The 21,215-nt window shown below is 39.6% G+C and overlaps 1 protein-coding gene across 1 annotated transcript in view; it reads right to left on the reverse strand.

Moving 5' to 3' along the window:
• The window catches only part of AK9 (adenylate kinase 9), a 135,708-nt gene that overhangs the window by 104,747 nt on the left and 9,746 nt on the right, over positions 1-21,215 (reverse strand). Inside the window, exons 6-12 of the mRNA XM_006156985.2 lie at positions 20,680-20,792; positions 17,067-17,255; positions 15,542-15,670; positions 12,526-12,600; positions 9,897-9,995; positions 3,561-3,700; positions 3,300-3,480 (exon numbers count right to left, since the gene is read on the reverse strand). Coding sequence (XP_006157047.1) covers positions 3,300-3,480; positions 3,561-3,700; positions 9,897-9,995; positions 12,526-12,600; positions 15,542-15,670; positions 17,067-17,255; positions 20,680-20,792 — 926 coding nt within the window. The remainder of the gene's footprint in view (positions 1-3,299; positions 3,481-3,560; positions 3,701-9,896; positions 9,996-12,525; positions 12,601-15,541; positions 15,671-17,066; positions 17,256-20,679; positions 20,793-21,215) is intronic.

Here is a 21,215-nt window from a genome sequence, read left to right on the forward strand (position 1 = left end):
TCACTATAGGGCGCATGCACTCGCCAGACAGAGAGAGACATAGAGACAGAAAGAGAGAAATCACCCCCCAGGGGGGATGGTCATGCCGCAATCCCTTCTCCTCCATTCTCCTCTCGGGATCTTGGGCATGCACGCACATGGGCCTGGCATGTGGTTTAAGCCACCGGTTCTGGGACGCAAACCGCGGTCGACCACGTGGGAGTCCAGCAACATAGCCATTACGCTAACTGCTGGTTCCCTGTTGATGGATATTTTAATTGTGTCCAGGTTTTTTTTTTATTTTTTACATTTTAATACAATTTATTTATTTTATTTTGATTTTTAAAATTTTATTTATATTTTTATTATTATTTATACATTAAATCGCGATTCGTCATTTAGATTGTGAAGAGACTTTACCCAGCATGATATATACCTCACTCCAGCCCAGTTTAGACCACCATGCATTTGGCTATTACAAATAAAGCAGTGGTGACTGTTTGTCCAGAAGTCTTTTTGTGGAGATGTGCTTCTATTTCTATTCACCTAAGTGGTACCTTTGATCTTATGATGAGCTACTGAACTTTTCCGAAGGGTTTGAACTCTTTTGTATTGCTACCGACGATGTAAGAAAGTCAGTTTCTCATATTCTCACCAGCACTTGTTTTTGTGACTCTTTTAAATGTTAGCCATTCTAGTGGATAAGAAGAAAGATCTCTTTGTAGTTTACGGTCAAAACGAGTAGCTGTATTGCATACTAGCTGTATGCAATAACATGACTAAATGTCACAATCAGAAAGTTAAGTAGAAGAAGCCAGGCACAAAGAATACAAATTGTTTAAGTATATAAAGTTTAAAAAAATTGCAAAATGAACCCATGGTAGGGGACCAGTAGGTGGCATGATGGTTAGGGCACTAGACTCCCACATGGCCAACAGCAGTTCAAGTCTCAGACTCGGCAGCTTGTTTTCTCACTTTTTCCTCTCTCTCTTTCTCTCCCCCCATCTGTCTCTCTCTGGCGAGTAAGTTATTAAAAAAGTAAATAATTCTTGTAGGCTTCGTTGTCTGGTTGTAAGGATTTATGTCCTCTCTTGAGATATGGATAGGTTCATGTACCTACTATTTGAACAGAATCCTAACCTGTTTCCTGGCTTTAAGTTTTTTTAATTTTTTAAAAAAATGTTTAATTTATTATTTTTTTGAGAGCTTTTTTTGCTATAGGGCATGTGCGCTCACCAGAAAGACAGAGAGAGACAGAGAGATAGAAAGCGAGAAATCACCCCCCAGAGGGGATGGCCACGCTGCAATCCCTTCTCCTCCATTCTCCTCTCGGGATCTTGGGCACACATGCACACGCACCCAGCGTGAGTTTAAGCCACTGGGTCTGGGACTCAAACCGTGGTCAACTACATGGGAGTCCAGCGACATAGATATTACTCTAACTGCTGGTTCCCTGGCTTTAAGGTTTAAGCAAAGTTCCTTAGCATTTCTTTGATTTAAATTAAAACTGCTTTTCTTGAAATTACCAAGTGAACTTGCTATTAAAAGTAGTTAGATTATTTAAGAAATTGTGTGATCAATACAATGTTGGGGGAAAAGGAATGGAAGTCAACTGTAGACACCAGAGATAGTGTGAGAAGAGGGTGGGAAAGGACAGAGGGTCAGAAATAGGGGTAAGAAAAATACTAGAGACTAGAAATGGAAAATTCTTGACAATAACATGCATGATTAAGCCACTATGCAGTATATTCTGGATGGGAAATCATATTTTGTATGTTGTGATGATGCTTAGGGAATGAATGTAAATTAAGTTTAAAAAAAGTTTCAAAATAAAACCCCTAAAACTGTTTTTCTTGAAATTAAAAAAAAATGCATTAAAAATACCTATTTGATGACTGCAGTAAAATATATAGCCTCAGCTAGGTGCTACTTTATGGTATGTTCATTCTACTCACTGAGGCTTATGCCTAAAGTTGGACTTGTGTTCATGGATATGTATATAACAGCTGTTCTTGCTACTGAAAATATTTAGATGAATTAAGATCTTTAGTGACTCAATAAAACATGGGGCAAAAAGGCATAGAAAGCAAACGTATATACCGGAGACAGTGTGGAAGGAGAGTGGGAGATGGCAGAGGGTAAGAGATAGGGAACCAAGGATGGGGAAAAAAAGCAAAACATACAGGGAACAAGAAATAGAAAATTATTTGTTGACAATAACCTGTATGTTGATGTGCTTGATTGAGCCAATATACAGTGTACTCTGGATGGAAAATCTCATTTTGTATGCTGTAATGTTGTACAGTGAATGAATGTAAATAAATAAATTTAAATTTAAAAAGAATTTAAAAATAAAATAAATAAATAATTCTAAAAAAAAAATACTAACCTATGGTTTTTAAATATAAGTCCATGGTAAAATCATAAAAGAAAAGCCTGGGAATGAATACTATAAAATTTGGGGCAGTAGTAACCTTTGAGGGGGAGAGAGGGAATTGATATTGGGAAGAGGCATGACGGGGGCTTGGGGGTACAAGCAAAGTCCCTTATTTGAGCTGGGTGGGTGTTATATGGGGGTTCCATTCTATGATAATATAGTGAGTTTCACTTTTCTGTGTTTGTCATATTTCACAATAAAAAAGTTAAAAACAAATAAAAAATATCACCCCTTTGTTTCAAAGAATTCAATAGCACTTTGAGTAACTTCAGGCTCCTTCCCATGCTGGCCTGCAGGGCTCCGTGTCTTCCACCATTACCTTGTGCCATTTCTCCTTTCACGGGTGACGCTAAGCACCCTGGCTCTCTGGCGATCCTCGGCCTTCCAATTCCTCATCAGCTCTGCTTTCTAATTTTATTCCAGATCTGGTTCCTAGCTCTTACTGCTGGCACTCTAGTCTAAGCTGAGGTTATTTCTCTTTGTTTAGTGAGAGGAGAAAGATCACTATGGGGAGAAGAGGGCAAGGCACTGGCAGGCCAGAATATTGAGAGGATCATCTTTGTAGGTACCGAAACCCCTGAGCATCAGGACAGAACTGAATGAGAATGAGCCAAGAGGAGCATAACCCAGGAACCAGGATTTGAGCGGAACCAAGAAAGGTACTGGGTGGCTTAGTGTGGGGTTTGGGGACAGCAGAGAGGGACTGTGTTCTGGCAGTGGCAAGAGGGAGCAAGGAGGATGCCTTCCCCACTCCCCACCTGCTAGGAGAATTATCTGATAGTGTAAATTAAGAAAATTGAGTACCAAAAAAATCCTACAAGCTATAATCCAGTATAGACAGATGAAAGGAAGGGTAGTTAGATAGACAGGTATGCGGAGTTACCTTTCCTTGGTAATTTTCTGCAAGCATATTGCAAAGTGTTGTCTTCCCTGAGCAGTCAGGTCCAAATACGAATACTTTACAAGGCGGTGCTGGCATAGGCGGAAGGAGATAGGGACGCGGGTTCAACAAGAATGTTTTAAATACTTCTTCTGATGAAAGACAGTACATTCTACCTAGGAAGCTGAACACGTCACAGAATAATAAGCAGCTGAAAAGCTGACTGGGTAAGTTTTCAAATTAAGTCGTGAAAATCTTACTTACCTCACAGAAAAATCTGGTAATCCTGAATAAATGTTACCTTCTTTTAAAGTCACCGGGCAGGTACGCCCCCATTTGCTTCTCTGCCATCTGTATCTTGGTGCGATGAGTTTGTAAGATGAGAGAGTGTGGAACAGCTCTTCCTGCGAACGCAGACAGCGCAGTTAAAATGGAGGCACGCGTTTCTTATTTGATAGTGCTTTACTGTTTAAGAGAAAGCTTAGCAGGCACATTTTTTGTTTGTTTTAACTGTAATATTCTGCACTTGGCCTAGATTTAGTAAGACTAGTTTTCATTTCTGTTAGAAAATCGTGTTTACATTTTACTGAACATTTTCTATCATATGGTGGAATGAGCATAAGGTAGATAAAGCATTTTTAAAAAGCACCTTCTTCAGAATATACTGAAGACCCATAAAACAAAAATAAGGGGCTAGCAGGTGGTGTGGTGGTGAAGGCACTGGACTCCCACATGGCTAACTGTGGTTCAAATCCTGTACCTGGTGGCATGTTTTCTCACTTTCTCTCTGGTGAGGACACATGCCCTATAGCCAGCTTTAAAAATTAATAGTAATAAGATTTAATAAAATTTGGGAACTGGCAGTTAGTGTAATGGCTATGTCGCTGGACTCCCACGTAGTCGACCGCGGTTCGCGTCCTGGACCTGGTGGCTTAAAACATGCCGGGCGCGTGTGAGTGTGTGCCCAAGATCCTGAGAGGAGAATGAAGGAGAAGGGATTGTGGCGTGACCATCCCCTCTGGGGGGAGGTGGTAATTTCTCACTTTCTGTCTCTATATCTCTCTCTGTCTGGCGAGCGCACGTGCCCTATAGTGAAAATCTCTCCAAAAAAAAATAATTAAATTAAATTTAAAAACAAAAACGAGACAGCATAAAAAAAACTATTGGGGCCAGCCAGCAGATGGCATAGCAGTTATGTTGCTGGACTTCCACATGGCCGATGATGGTTCAAATCATGGACCTGGTGGTTTGAAACTCATACTGTCTCTGTGTACCCTCCTGGGAGGAGAATGAAGAAAGGATTGTGGTATGGCCATTCCTTCTAGGGGAGGGGGGAGGGACTGATTTCTTACTTTCCCTCTCATTGTCTCTGTCTCTGTCTCTCTCCCATAAGCACATGTGTCCTAAGGCAAAAAAGTCAAAAAAAAAAAAAAAAAAAGGTTAGGACTCCCTTCTAGTAAAACAAGGCACCCTACACACATGTAATTATGTTTGCTGCTTTCCTAAATAAAACATCACTTAAATGACAGTAGAGGGGTTTAATAAAATAGGGAGAAACTCACAAGGACACAGAGAATGAGAGCAGTGACCAGAGATGCTGGTCAGAGCTGACAGCTGACCAGCCATGGCTGCACAGTTTTCTAGGGTAGTAAAAACATGGATGACCGGTAACGGACTTAGGTCAGAGAAGGGTGAAAGCCAGATATCAGAGGTGGCAAGAACCAGTGTGGGATGGGGTAAGGACAACCAGTTCATTCACTCTGTAAAGTCCTAGAAAGACATGGCGCCTGGTGATTAACCTCTAAAGAAGGATGACTGGAGAGCAGGGGGCAAAGGAAGATTGGGTAGAATCTTTAAAAGGAGGTGCTGCTGGCCACAGGCATTCCCCTCTCCAGTTGGCCAGGCGATTTTCATGTCCTTCCCATCTTCCACCACCTGTCCTTCAGTCAGAGGACTGGAAACAAGCTTTCTAAGAAGCAGAACCAGAGGATCAGTGAGCGGGATCTCTGACACAGCCAAGTCAGGGGAGCTGTGTGTGTGGGGAAAATGGGGCATGAAAGCTGGTAGCTGCAGCCGCCATCCTCAAGCTCCCCTCCCAAGTTTCTCAGTGAATACTTGAACCCTCCCATGAACCAGCAACCTGCTAGTTTTTTTTTTTTTTTTTAAGAATTATTTATTTATTTATTTATTTATTTATTTATTTTACATGAGTTTTGCTAGAGAGAGAAAGAGAGAGTGAGAGAGGAAGAGTTTAAAAGCAAGCCACCAGGTCCAGGACTCAAACCGTGGTAGCCCATGTGGGAATTCCAACGCCTTAACCACCACGCCACCTGCTGGCCCACAACCTGCTAGTTAATGCTTGCACAACAACAGATATGCAGTTCTACTGCCAGCTCTGCTGTGGCTGGGTGAATGGAATGCCCCATATGGTATAGCCTAATTGGCCAGGCCCAGAACAAATGAAACACACAGGAACATTGTTTTAAAATCATGAAGAATTTCAAGCTGGTAAAAGCAGAGCATTATGAAGTAACCCGGGGCCCATGCAAGCACACGATCCCGAGTGAAGCCCAGGAAGCCAGCCCTTCTGCTGTAACCAGCTACAGATATTCTGAACTTCCTCATTGGTTCCAGGCCCTCTGCAAACATTTCATGTACTCCCTACAATAGTACTGGGCCATCAGGATTACTGTCCCCTTTTTTAAATGACTGAGTAAAGGGCAAGGTTCAATAAAGTCATAGATCTGGTAGGCTGTGAAACTGGAATTCAAATCCAGGTCTGTCTGATTTAAAAATCAATGGGGTTACCTTCTGCTGTGCTGGGTGCCAGCCTGGCACTGTCCTTCCTCCTACCACGTACACCCACACCCATGATCCAGCCTCTCCTCTCCAACAGCTCATCAATGTCACAGCTCTCACACTGTCCACCAGGGAATTAGAACTCATATTATAGACGTTATGTCCCTCTTACCCCCTTTAAAAATGATTTATTTTGTTTTATTCATTATTATTTTCAAATAGGACCAGAGAGATATACACAGAGAGAGAAAAGAAAAGTGAGAAAGCAAGCTGCCAGGTCTGGGACTTGAACCGTGGTCGGCAAGGTGAGAGTATAGAGCCTTAACCACCACTCCACCTGCCAGCCTCCCCTCCCCCTTTAACCAGTGGTTCTTTTCCCTGGCCACATAGTAGAATCTGCCAGGGAGGTTTTATGGTTTTGTTTTTTCAGTTTTGGTAAAATATACATAACTTACCATTTTAACTACCTTTAAGTATACAATCCAGTGATATTAAGTATATTCACAGTGTTGTTACTACTATTCATTTTCAGAACTTTCTCATCATCCCAAACAGAAACTCTGTACCCACTAAACAAAAACTCCCTATTTTCTGCTCTCTGCAGCCCCTCTTACTCTCAATCCTGCATCCTGTCCCTAGGCACTTGCCTACTCTAGGCACCTCATACAAGTGGAATAGCGCGCAGTATTTGCTGCGCTATTTACTGTTTATGTGTCTGGCTTGCTTCACTTAGCATAATGTTTTTGCGGTTCATTCACATTTTAGCATCTATCGAGATTTCACCCCCCCCCTTTAAGGCTGAATGGAATTCCATCATATGTATATGCCACATTTTATTTATCCATTTATTCACTGATAGGCCCTGGCATGTTTCCACCTTCGGGCTATTATGAATAGTCTCTATGAACACTAGTGCACAAATATGTTTGAGTTCCTGTTTTCAGTGCTTTGGGAGAAATACCAATCCAGGAACATGGGCTGGCCTTCCATTTTATTGTGTCCTTTTTGATTTCCTTTTTAAGGTTTTCATAGTTTTCCTTATAGAAGTCTTTGACTTCCTTGGTTAGTTTTATTCTTAAGTTTCTTACACTTCTTGTTGCTATGGTAAATGGGGAAAAATATGGAACACTTCACAAATTGCCTTTGTCCATTTTGATAAGAGTTCTTTATATATCCTGGATATTAATCCCTTATCAGATATATGATTTGCAAATATTTTCCTTCATACTGGGTTATCTTTCCACTCTATTGATAGTGTCCTTTGATACACGAAGTTTTTAAATTTTTATAAAATCCAGTTTACCTATTTTTTCCCCTTGTTGCTCTGCCCTTTGATGTCATGTCTTGTTGTTCTGTTTTAATTAATGCCAGGATCCTATCCCAGAAATTCTGTTTTAACTATTTGGACATTGGTTCTTGTAGGTGACACCATTGTGAAGTCAGGGCTGGGAACCACTGCTTTAAAACATTCTTATGACATTGATTCTCTAAAAATCACCTGTCTTAGCTGAAGGGCACCTGTTAGAGATAGCCAAGACATACAGGAATTCATAGATCAATCAACTTTAATCAACCAGGCTCCTTTGGTTTCTCAAATGTTAAAGAATGGGTTCTCACACCTAAGTGGATATAGGAATCCTTTCTGGATCTTGTAAAAATAGATTTCCAGGTCCCATCTCCAGACACTCTGTTCAGTCGGTCTGGGATATGGGCCTAGGATGTATGTTATTTGCAGCAAGCTTCCCTGGTGCTCTGTTGGGATGTAGTCTGGACTGCCAGGGAGAAACACAGCTTAAGGGATGTGAGTAATGACTTCAGCATACACAGTTACAACACCCTTCTCCTCTTCCATGGAAACGGGGGGAGGCACACCTCATCATACACCGATGAGTCGCTACCTTACACCTATGCATGCAATGATCTCCAAGGACAACTTTCTAGCTGAGAGATTTCTTGAAGGTTTTATTTCCTGTGCTTTGGGGGTCTTGCTTAAGAAGTCTTTGCCTACCCCAATGTCTCCCAGAGTTTTCCCAGTGTTTTCCACTTGTAGTTTTATAGTTTGCAGTCTTAGGTCTGCATCATTTTCCTTCAATGATGACCTAGAAGAGGAGGCCTCAAGTACATGGCTTATTTCCCCAGCCTCATGCTGACCAGGCCACCCTTCCTCCTCTTTAGCACCTGTTTATGTTACTGAGGTGCCAGCGCATATTCTAGCTCTGCTTCCCCACTGAGATCTATGAGTTACATGGTACAAGATAACAAATAGCATGTTTCTTCAAAGATTATTTTATTTGATTATTTGATTTGATTTGATTACATCCATTTATAGTCTTGGTATATGTGTGTGTGTGTTTAAGTTTCTATTCATATAGGCTTAAATAAACTTTGCAAAATAGTTAAAATCCTAGAATTAAAAGTTAACTTTTAATTCTTTTAGAACTTAACAGCTATCATTCTGTCCAGCTTAGGCCCGGCAGAACGGCTCCCGCAAAGAAGGGTGGAAAGAAGAGGGGCCATTCTGCCATCAATGAGGTGGTGACCCGGGAACACACCATCAACATTCACAAGCACATCCACGGCGTGGGCTTCAAGAAACGTGCCCCTCGGGCACTCAAAGAAATCCGGAAATTTGCCATGAAAGAGAGGGGGACTCCAGATATGTGCATTGATACCAGGCTCAACAAAGATGTCTGGGCCAAAGGAATAAGGAACGCTCCATATTGAATCCATGCGCAGTTTTCCAGAAAACAAAATGAGGATGAAGATTCACCTAACAAGCTCTACACTCTGGTGACCTATGTACCTGTTACCACTTCCAAAAATCTACAGTCAATGTGGATGAGAACTAACTGCTGATTTTCTCATATAGGCTTAAATAAACTTTGCAAAATAGTTAAAATCCTAGAATTAAAAGTTAACTTTTAATTCTTTTAGAACTTAACAGCTATCATTCTGTCCAGCTTAGGCCCGGCAGAACGGCTCCCGCAAAGAAGGGTGGAAAGAAGAGGGGCCATTCTGCCATCAATGAGGTGGTGACCCGGGAACACACCATCAACATTCACAAGCACATCCACGGCGTGGGCTTCAAGAAACGTGCCCCTCGGGCACTCAAAGAAATCCGGAAATTTGCCATGAAAGAGAGGGGGACTCCAGATATGTGCATTGATACCAGGCTCAACAAAGATGTCTGGGCCAAAGGAATAAGGAACGCTCCATATTGAATCCATGCGCAGTTTTCCAGAAAACAAAATGAGGATGAAGATTCACCTAACAAGCTCTACACTCTGGTGACCTATGTACCTGTTACCACTTCCAAAAATCTACAGTCAATGTGGATGAGAACTAACTGCTGATTTTCAAATAAAGTTATAAAACAAACAAACAAAAAAAGAACTTAATAGCTATCATTTGCTCACCACAATATCCATAGCACATCAGTCCCAGGAGCACAACAGTCACTCCAAATGATTGAATGGTTGAAGGAATGAATGATTAGAGCGTTGAAGGCTTTTATGTTTTTCTTTTCATTGGTACTGTGGAATTTTTTGTCAACTCAGATTTCTTTCTTTTTCATTATTCCTATGACACATTGTTCTGATTGTATTGTTTTGCCTTGTTTCAAAACTTTATTTTTTGTTTTTAATGTCCAAAAGAATAGTGTTCTAATATTATAGCTTCCTCCAAGTCAAAGTCATTTTTAGAAAAGGTATGCTGAAATTCCTTTTAGATCTTAAAAGGACATAAATTAAGTAATAACATATATTGAAAAAATAGACTTTAAAATAATTAAGCATCACTTACATTTTCCATTATGTCATTAATTTCTTCCTCTGCACTCTGAAGTTTAGTTAAAATAGCTGCTCTTCTGAGGTTCAGATATTTCAGTCGCTCCATAACTATCTAAAGTTAGAGAACAACAACAAAAATCCATTGGCATTTGAATATCTCAAACATTCTGAAACAGTGACGCAAGCCCAAGCTCCCTCTGAGACTTGTGGAATCCTTGCATGCTTCTTCCTGCCTTCTGTGGTTCTCTGGCAATGCTTAGTGTCCCTCAGCTTGTACCTGCATCTCTCTAGTTTCTGCTTCTGTTGTCACATGGTCGTCTCCTCCCTGTGTGCTTGAGAATCTTCGCCTAACCCATATTGAATTACAGCCTGTCCTAATTCAGTAGGATCTCATCTTAACTCAATTGTATCTGCAAAGATCTAATTTTCAAATAGGGTCACATCCACAGGTATCGGGGTTAGAACTTCAACATCTCTTTTTAAGGAACGCATTTTGATCCATAACCATCTGCCCTCTGGTTCCTAAATAGTCACGTGAGATATTAACTTGAATTTGAGAGTTCCCAGCATTTAGAACTGAATAAAGTCTCTCTCGGGGTTGACAGAGGAGAGCTCACAAGAAATGTGTTCTGTGGCCTTCCAGCAGTAGAGGTTAGAGATGTGGAGTGCCCAGTGAGATGTTCCGGACCTGCTGTGGTATGGGGTCTGACAAGCCAAGGGAACAGGAAGGAAGCAGCGATCAGCTGAGTCGAATGTTTCTTTTAGATTGAATTAGAGGAAGGGTGACAAATGACCACTGGCTTTGGTCATGAGCATATCACTGTGACCTTGGCAGGGGCATGTCTCAACTGAGGAGCTTCTCTTTGACTCTACCACTGGCATTGTTACCATGTTGCCACCAACGAGGTCAAGGCAGACATCTGAGCATTATCTATGACTTTTCTTTCTCCCTTAATTCCTACAACCCTGTCATGTAGACTTCTTCAATCTCTCTCAGATCTGTTTTCTTCAGTCCTATGGTCACTATCTTAAGTTAGGCAGCCATCTCTTACTGGACCAATGGCAAAAGCCAGAAATAGATTTTACCAGTTTGATTCTCTTTCTGTTTTCTCTTTACACTGCAGTCTGAATGATCTTTCTTAGGTAGAAATAGGATCAGGCTGACCCAGTAGCCTGGTGGTTAAGGGAACCAGATCCTACATGACCAGCTGTGGTTTGAATCTCAGTCCTAGTGGCTTGAAAGACACACCAGGCATGAACGTTTGCATGCCCCAAATCCCAAAAGGATATAGAAGTGGAGGAGAAGGGATTGCAGTATGACTATGAGGTGTACTTTCCCCCTTTCCCTCTCTCTGTCTTTCTCCGGTGAGTGCAGGTGCCCTTAGGCAATTAAAAAATGTAAATAGAAATAGGATAGTTTTCACTTGTTGGCTGCCTACTCACTCAGAATAAGACCTAAACTCCTTAACATCACTTCCAAGGTCTTTCCTGGTACAAGCACTGCTACTTCTAGAGTTCTGCCACTATTCCAGTACTCCTATCTCATCCCCAAAGCTCCAGTCATACATTCAGTTCCTAAACTCACTATGCTCTTTCATAGCCCTGGGCCTTTCCAGACTCTTCCCTTGGAATAGGACACCATCCAATCTGCCCCTTCCCTAGCCTTCAAGGTCTAATTCTAGTCCTTTTTTTTTTTCTTTTATCTTTTAAGTTTTCACCATAGGGCACGTGTGCTTGGCAGAAAAAGAGAGATAGTGAAAAATCACCCCTAGGGGGTATGGTCACATTATCATCCCTTCTCTTCTCCCCTCAGGATTTTGGGCATGCATGCACACACACCTGGCATGATTTTTGAGCCCCTAGGTTTGAGCCGTTGTCGGCCATGTGGTAATCCAGCACCTTAACCACCATGCTACCTATTGGCCCACTGTCATTTAACTTTCAACTTAAAAATAATTTCAAGCAGGTGGGCCCTCATTATCAGACTAAGTTTTGTCTTTCTGCATGAAATATCTTATATTAATATTTACCTGATTATAACACAACTCACTCTTTAAATATTATTCTCAATATATTGGATGCTACCTGAAGGGAGGGACTCGTGGACATGGGCTCATCTGCCTCTTTCGCAATTTATAATGCCAGACAACTACTAAGAGCCTAAGGACAGTTAATGCATTTTGTATTATGGGTCTTGTTTTGTTTTGTTTGGGTAAACTATTTTTGGGTTCCAGTTTCTCCACATCCTCATCAACACTTGTTATTATCTGTCTGTGTGTATATGTGTGAGTTGTTTTTCCCTCACTTCGGCCATCCTAGTTGATTTATCTTGTTATGGTTTTGACTTTTATTTCCTTAATGACAAATGATGTTAAACATTTTATTATGTGCTTATTATCTGCTATTTGCTTTTACTTTTCTATAAGGTACTTTTTAACATAGAGACATTCTCAATTCAGATATAGTTCCAAGAGAAATCTGAACAGATAAATAAATACAACATCAAATTTTTGTGTCAAAATAAATTTTCAAAAATAAATGGTGGTACAATGTAAAGATATTTCTGCTTATTCAAACAAGCAAATACTGTGAATTGTATTTACATCTTCCAGACTGGGAGATCAGAGTGAACATGCACTGACCATAAAGAGTTCCTCTGGTGTCTTGTTTCCATTAAGCTCAATGAGATACTGTGGATCGTGCTCAGCCATTATTTCCTGCAGGAAAGAGAAAGGAAACCTTATAATCCAGGCCATTGGGAAAACTGAATACAAAATTAGAATCTGAATACACTATGAAGAAACCTATTAAGCTAAATCATGTGTCCTATATATGTTGTAATGTATGCTATTTTCAGCGCTCAAGAGATTTGTTTGTAAATCCCATGCTAGTTTTTGCAACATGAATTTTATTTTCCCTGTTTTTTTTTTTTTCATGTTTTCTAAACACTGAAGTCTTAAAGTCCTTCCCAGTATAAAATGTTTTGGGGATATCTGTCTATCTGTATATATTCATAGTTTTGCTATCTGATTTTGAAATCATAGAAGAGTCTGATTGAAATTTAAGTTACAGACTTTCTTCATACAGATACTAACATTATTTGAAAAAATACAACACATCTTCATTATTTCGTGACACATTTTACTTTTCTTTCTTCCTTTTTTTTTTTTTTTTTTAGGTTTTTTCTTAAGGGGATGTTTGTCTGGCCAGAATTTTTGCTATAGGGCATGTCTGCTTGCCAGAGAGACAGAGACACAGAGACAGAAAGCAAGAAATCACCCCCCTGGGGGAATGACCATGCCACAATCCCTTCTCCTTCATTTTTCTTTCAGGATTTTGAGCATGCACGAACACGCACCAGCTGTGAGTTTTAAGCTGCTGGGTCCGGGACTTAAACCGTGGTCGACTTTGTGAGAGTCTAGCAACGTAAACATTACACCATCTGCTGGTCAAGAGTGACACATTTTCCTTAAAGAAAACTTAAAAAACAGTCAAGTAGAAAGAAAAATGTCTTTAATTCAGCCTCCTGAAGGAAACTATGATTACTGTTTCCTTCCCATGTTTTGTTTCATGAAATTTTGTTTGCAAAATCAAGATCATAATGTAGATATAATTTTAGAGCTTACTTTTTCAATTAACCTTCTATAATTTTACAAAACTGCTGTTAACACAACATTTTAATGTTTTTATAAAGTAACACACAATGGATATGGCATTTATTTGATGTTCCTTTGCTGTTTGACATTTAGGAAGGTTACAACATTTTTATAGTTGTTTTTAAATATTTCTTTTTGTTTTTTTAACGTTTACAAATTATATTTGCCTTTATTGGTTGCAATTTGTACAAGTTACTTTCGTAATTACTGAAGAAGAACATACTCAGGGAGGTCCGGGATATGAACTTAGCATCTTTCCTTATAATTCAAGCATTGTGAAGCAGCATCGCCACCACCTGTGCCACTGGCTGGGCCCAGAAACCCCTTTCTTTTAGACCATTTTAGCGAACATTCTCTCTATAGCAATAATCAGAACCAAATCAACTCCTTAATTATCCAGTGTATCATTTTCAACAGTATTCTGTGAGGTTGGAGTCCAAGTGTTTATTTTCTTCTGATAGACAACAGATTATGCCATATTATTTATTTACACGTAAATAGCTGTATTCTGAACAAGACAGTATGTAGTGTCCTTCTGTATTTTAGATTTTTTTTTCCCCCTTAAGCTAGATTCCTAAGAGTGGACTTACTAAATCGCAGGTATGAACACTCCTAAGGAAGCAGATACATGCGCTGGGAATCAAGCTGGGATTCAGAGACAGGCAAGGTACAGCAGAACGTGGTGTGCACAGACCACTCCCCTCGCATCTCTTGGAAGCACACTGAACTATAGTGGTCTGGGCCTCCAGGAGATGTCTTACTGCAGTGTGGCCATCTGCCGGGGGGGGGGGAAGGTGATTTATCATTTTGTCTCTCTGTCTTTCTCTCTGTTTTTCTAGTGGGTGCACACACCTTATAGCAAAAATCTCTCTCTCTCTCTCTCTCTCTCTCAAAAAAAAGGAGAATTATTTAATAATAATATTATTTTTTTTAATTGAGTGAGAGAAAGCTGCCAGGTCCAGGAGTTGAACCATGGTCCGCCACGTGGGAGTCCAGTATCTTAACCACCATGTCACCTGTTGGCCCCTCCCTTCTGATTTTTGAAAAATGCAGTTCATTTGTCAGTTTTCAGAAATAGTTTCTTCATAAGAGTGAGATAATATCATTGTGGGAAGCAGCCTTTGGGATTGGAAGTCTTTTTGTATGGATTTTCTACCAATTTCAATGAGAGAATCAGAGATACACATGGGGATGAAAACATGTGAAAAGTATTTAATCAATAATATAATACAAATATGAATATTCCCCCTTTTAGAAATACATCTTGTTCTTACTTCTAAACACTGAAGAACTATCTCATTATAGAGTTTAACAGTGTTTTCAACATTTTCCAGATAGTCTTCAGGTCTCTGAACTAGATGTTGGAGAATTTCAGCCACCATCTGCATTCCAGCAATAAATGCCTAAATGGAAAAGAAGAAATTTTAAGTATCCTTAGCCAATGATTATTCAATTTACAAGCCACATTCCTCCCTTCTTACACCGAGATGCCATTTTGCGGTGAAAAGAAGACGAGAAGATTAGAGATTGAAGAGTATTACTTAAGAGAGATTAACCAATTCTAAGGGATCTTTTTTTTTATTTTATTTTTTTTTTAGAGAGGTTTTTGCTATAGGGTGTGTGTGCTCGCCAGAAAGACAGAGACAAAGAGACAGAAAGTGAAAAATCACTCCCCGGGGGGGAGGGTCATGAGTTGAACCATGGTCCGCCACGTGGGAGTCCAGTATCTTAACCACCATGTCACCTGTTGGCCCCTCCCTTCTGATTTTTGAAAAATGCAGTTCATTTGTCAGTTTTCAGAAATAGTTTCTTCATAAGAGTGAGATAATATCATTGTGGGAAGCAGCCTTTGGGATTGGAAGTCTTTTTGTATGGATTTTCTACCAATTTCAATGAGAGAATCAGAGATACACATGGGGATGAAAACATGTGAAAAGTATTTAATCAATAATATAATACAAATATGAATATTCCCCCTTTTAGAAATACATCTTGTTCTTACTTCTAAACACTGAAGAACTATCTCATTATAGAGTTTAACAGTGTTTTCAACATTTTCCAGATAGTCTTCAGGTCTCTGAACTAGATGTTGGAGAATTTCAGCCACCATCTGCATTCCAGCAATAAATGCCTAAATGGAAAAGAAGAAATTTTAAGTATCCTTAGCCAATGATTATTCAATTTACAAGCCACATTCCTCCCTTCTTACACCGAGATGCCATTTTGCGGTGAAAAGAAGACGAGAAGATTAGAGATTGAAGAGTATTACTTAAGAGAGATTAACCAATTCTAAGGGATCTTTTTTTTTATTTTATTTTTTTTTTAGAGAGGTTTTTGCTATAGGGTGTGTGTGCTCGCCAGAAAGACAGAGACAAAGAGACAGAAAGTGAAAAATCACTCCCCGGGGGGGAGGGTCATGCTGCAATCCCTTCTCCTCCATTCTCCTCCATTCTACTCTTGGGATCTTGGGCACGCATGCACACATGCCCGGTGTGAGTTTAAGCCACCAGGTCCAGGACTCGAACTGTGGTCGACCACATGGGAGTCCAGCGACATAGCAATTACTCCAACTGCTGGTCCCACTTCTAAGGGATCTTTATCAGATAGGATGAAGCTTTAAATTTGACTCTAGGACGTGTTTATTTCTTTTTGTTCCACAATAAGTAAGGAGGAGCATTATTGGGAAGCAAAAAGATTAGATCTTTAGAGACAAAATAGAGAAATTATATTTTCTCTGAATACCTGGACTTTAAGTTCACTCATTCATTCATTCAGTAAACATTTATTGAGTGTCTACTATATACTAGGAAATGCCCTATGAGCTCAGGATACAACAGGAACAAAAACAATGATCACTTAGGCTCACAGAGCCTGCATTGCATTTGGGGAAGACAGAACATAAACAAGTAGGCTATGAATATAGAACATACTGTGTGGTGGTAAATACTGAGAAGAAAAGTAAAGCAGGGTGGAGAAGACAGAAAGTTGCGGGAGAAGGTGCTATTTCATATTAGTCCGTCATGACAGGGTTTTCTGAAGAAGTGACATTTGAGTTGAACCAGGAGGAAAGGAGGAGAGAGCACGTGGGTTTCTAGAGAAAGAATTTTCAAGAAAGAGGGAACGGTACACGGAAAAGTTCTCAGTTGAAAGTCTGGCACATGCTAAGTGTTCTATGCATATTTATTATCATAACTGTTTATTATTCCTAGTTTTTAATCAATGCATAAACATGCATATTTTATGTATTTGAGTCATATGATCATTATTTCCATGAAATGAAGCAGACTAGCTGTCTGAATGTAGAGGGATTTCTATACTAGCAAGAAGTTTAAATTTAACCTTGAGATTATGATCTAATGGCTCTTAAATATATATCTTTGCTTATTTCTTCCAGAATCAATAAAAATTTAGCAAAAAGTAGAATTTTCCCCAGTATCTGCTGTTTTCTATTGCCCATGCTAACATTTAATTTAGTTCTAGCAAATTTTAAAAATATAGTATTCGGTAATGACATAATGGCATATTACCTCCTCTTCTTCTTGTTCTTCTTCCTCTTCTCCTTCTTCTTCTCCTTTCCCTTCTTTTTGGGCTTCTTTCTTCTTTTTCCTACGACTCTCGATGACCTCAGGATCCCACTGATTTCTAGCGTATACGTACCCTGTGCTACTGTGCTGTCTTTGTCCAGAAATTCTTCGGCATAAATCATAGTCAGGGCACTAAGGAACAACATTATTAGTGCATCTGAAATATTTGGAATATGCTTTTAATTCCTACTTATCTCTGATGCGATACAAAAGCCCAGAAAGTTCCTTGTGAACCGGGACAAAGGTAATAATGAGGCATTCTGCACGGGATTTCATTATTTGCCAAGAAAGGTACAAAATACAACTTTCATACTCTGCTAACATTTCTATTTATCCAAAATTAATACATAAGAGAAAGCATTTGACAGTTTAAGATGAAGAAAGAAGGCTATAAAAACAGTAGAAAGAGCAGAGAAATAGGAGAGAAAATCAGTTTGGTCTGCAAAGGTACACAGAATTTTAGCTTGAGAAGACTGAGAACGGAGGAAAATGGGGGATGGTCGAGTACTTTCAACAAAAAGGAATGCGTGTTTGCAGTATTTATGATTATTTACAGCTTTATGGGTATTTTACAAAATGCCCTTAATGAATGGAACCTTAAAGATCATATATTCCACCCTAACCTTTAAGTTTTGTAAATACAAAAACTTAGTTCAGTTGGGAAGGAAATGCCAAAACCAAAGTCTACAGGTATTTCTCTTGTTTCAAAGTGCTTTTCACTTTTGCAATGTACAATTTTACTCCTCCAAGTCACTGTATAAGATAAATCATCCAATATTACTTAATTTACTGTTTTATTATATTATGATTAAAGCCATTTTTCGGATTAGAGAAGTTCAGCTGTGGCAAGTTAAGAGACTGGTCTTGGATCACATCATATGGAGGAACCGCAGCTCAGAACCAGGCCTGAATTATTTATTATTAATGATGATGACAGTTTAGGACTGTAAATCCTACTCTGAGTATTTTTCCAAATAAGAAAAATCTGGCTGGTAGTCTACAGCAGTGATTCTAGAACACTAGGCTGTAACTGTGTATGACTCATCTAGAGGACTTGCTAAGCAGATTTATGCCCCACTTTAAATTTTTTCTTTTTTCTTTTTTTTTTTTTAATTTTTGCTATAGGGTATGTGTGCTCACTGGAGAGAGACAGAGAGAAGGAAAGTGAGGAATCACCCCCTTGAAGAGATAATCACACCATAATCCCTTCTCCTCCATTTTCCTCTTAGGATTTTCGCCATGCTCGCACATGACCCTGCATGATTTCAAGTCGCTGGGTCTGGGACTCAAACAGTGATTCAATCACAAGGAAATCCAGTGCCTTAACCTCCAAGCCACCAGCAGGCCCAGGCTTAGATACCTTAACAAGCATCCTCAGTGGCCCTGATGTCCACAGTTTATGGACCACACTTTGAGAAACTAAGGAAGTCAGGACCTTTGGAACCTCTCTTGCTCATTTTCAGATTTCTTCATGCTACCTCTATGTAGAGATGAGATGGATATTTAGAGAGGTGAAATTTTATTTAGCCTTCCTAATTTTTCGCAAAAAAGATTTCAATATATTTGAGTACTTTTTAAAACGTGTATATATGTACAACCCAGGAAACCCACATTCTGGGTCTATGATGATTACTACCTCCAGCTGTCTCCTGCTTTCTCTGGTAGGACAAGAGTATGTGACTGAGGGAGGCACCTCAGAACAGTGGTCCTCGAACTTTAGCAGCATCAAAGTCACTTGGAGGTGGCATGGCAATAGCCAGATGCAGTGCACATGGTGTCTGGTTCTTAGTTCTGGAGTGGCCCAAGAACTTGCATTTCTCCTACCTTCTGCTGATGCCATTGGTCTGGGGGCTGCTGGCCCTCAATCATTTATTTTTCTTTTGAGACATAGAACTTTTCAAAATGTGATGAAAGCCGTCGGTGTTTGCTCCTGAAAAATGCATATTCAAGAGCATTCTGCATATAATTTCAGGAGGTTTGTGGGTGCTTAGGGATTCATAGATCCTAGACTAAGAGCTTATCTGGAAATTTCAGGTTTATCCCCAGGTAAGGCCAAAGCAGCAGAGACAGATACGTTGCCCTGAGTTGTGTCTTACAGTTAGTCTTTTGCTGATGCTCTGTTTACCATGTGGAAACTGCCACAGGACTGTCCCTGTCACACTGACTATATGAGTGGGGTTAAGGACTTCATTCACTACATTAAGCATTCTCTCATATTAAGATCTAAGAAATATAAGCTATTTCTCTCCTTTGTAACGTCTTCTAATGGACAAAGCGAATCTTGTAAGTGGTCACACTTCCCCTTTTACTTTGGCTCAGCAAACTTAGATCCAAAATATATGACCTCAAATTAGCAAGCATTCAGGGCCTCTGGCCTGTATGTCCTCCTTCTTCCAGTCCCAATTTACTGTTTTACCTATTTTTTTTTTCTGGCTTAGACTTCATATTTGGTGTAGGTGAATTGTTTGAGATCTTCCCTCTAGTAGGCACTCATTCCTTATTCACAAGATTGTTCAGAAGTTTGGCCCCTGGTCTGAGCTAAGGCTGGGGACAGAGAGTCCACCAGCTCAGCACCGCAAGCCACTTCTCTCTTACACCTGACCCTGACATTCTACTGGCTTCAGACATCTCAGCTGAGATCCAAGTATTTCTTTTGAGCTGTAGCAAACTCTCTAGGGAACCAGGCTGGTTATGAATATAAAAACTTACTATTCATTTTCATATAAATAAGTAACATTCCCTCACTGAATTCTTATCAAAATCCCCTGAGGCAGCTGTTACTGGTTTGCTAAAGAAGAAATTAAGGCTTCTAAATGTGATTTACAAAATTCTAATACTGAGTAAGAAAGTGAATTGGGAACAGGACCCAGCCTTGACTCTTAATCAAGGTAACAGTGTTCTTTAACATTCATACCTCCGAGTCATTTGGCTGTTCTTTCAATTTATTTATGTAATCGACAAGCTTATTAGGTGTCTCTAAGTACCATCTAGCATACTAGTTGACATTTATATCAGTAAGACCTGATAGCCCTTACCTTCAAGTATCACAGAGTCTAGGAGGAAAATAAACAATTATAATATAAAGAGGTGAGTAACATAAAGAGAGAAGAAAGCAACAGGAAAGGTCACCAGAGAAGTATTTAATTGTCCTGTGATAATAACTAAGGTGTGGAGGGGAGAGAGAAAAATAGAGAAAGATGTAGAGTATGCAGTTGTCACAGAAGCTTCTAGAAAGAGGATTCCTGAATTGACGTTCAAAAGATGGCTATGATAAAGCCTGGTGAAGAGGCAAGGAAGCTTGTCATGTGGATGCCACCGCAGGTGCAAAAGCAAAGAAGGATGAGAAAGGAGAACTCAGTCCCTAATATTGATGCATATATATTACTGAGCTTTCCCCGTAACTACTTAAAATTGTGAATTTATCTACTGTCAAACAATGTTCTACTCTACTATTGGTTTATTGGAAAAGTTATGATGCATTTTTGCATAGAAAAACATAAAACATTACATCATGACTTTTCCAATGGCCCAACAGAAAAGCAATGAATATCCTTACCTTAATATTGATTATAACATCAGGTTTCAAATTTAAGTTTTTAATGAGTTCTATTTGCTGCAAAGTGGTCATGGAATCCTGAGAAAGGGATGGTATTTCAGTGATGATATAACCTGCAGAGTGAAATACAATTTTAAGTTTTATGTTATCAACATACGAGAACATGAATTTATTATTATTACATTATAAAACATCATCTAGCATTGATGGAAATTAATGCAGACCATAAAATTATCTGTCAAAATTTTTAAATGAACAGTTAAAGTTCTGGTCACATGAAGTGTAACTATAAACACTGCTTTGTGATAATAAAAAAATCAAGGGGCTAGGAGGAAAAATTTTTAAGGTTTTTTGCCAGAGAGCATGTGTGCTCGCCAGAGACAAAGAGACAGTGAGGGGGAAAGTGAAAAATCACCCTCTGGGGAGATGGTCGTGCTGTAATCCCTCCTCCTCCATTCTCCTTCGGAGATTTTGGACACACACACACACACACACACGCACACGGCGTGATTTCCACGCTGCCAAGTCTGGAACTC

Source organism: Tupaia chinensis, unplaced genomic scaffold (assembly GCF_000334495.1).
Source record: "Tupaia chinensis unplaced genomic scaffold, TupChi_1.0 Scaffold000527_1, whole genome shotgun sequence".
NCBI lineage: Eukaryota > Metazoa > Chordata > Mammalia > Scandentia > Tupaiidae > Tupaia > Tupaia belangeri.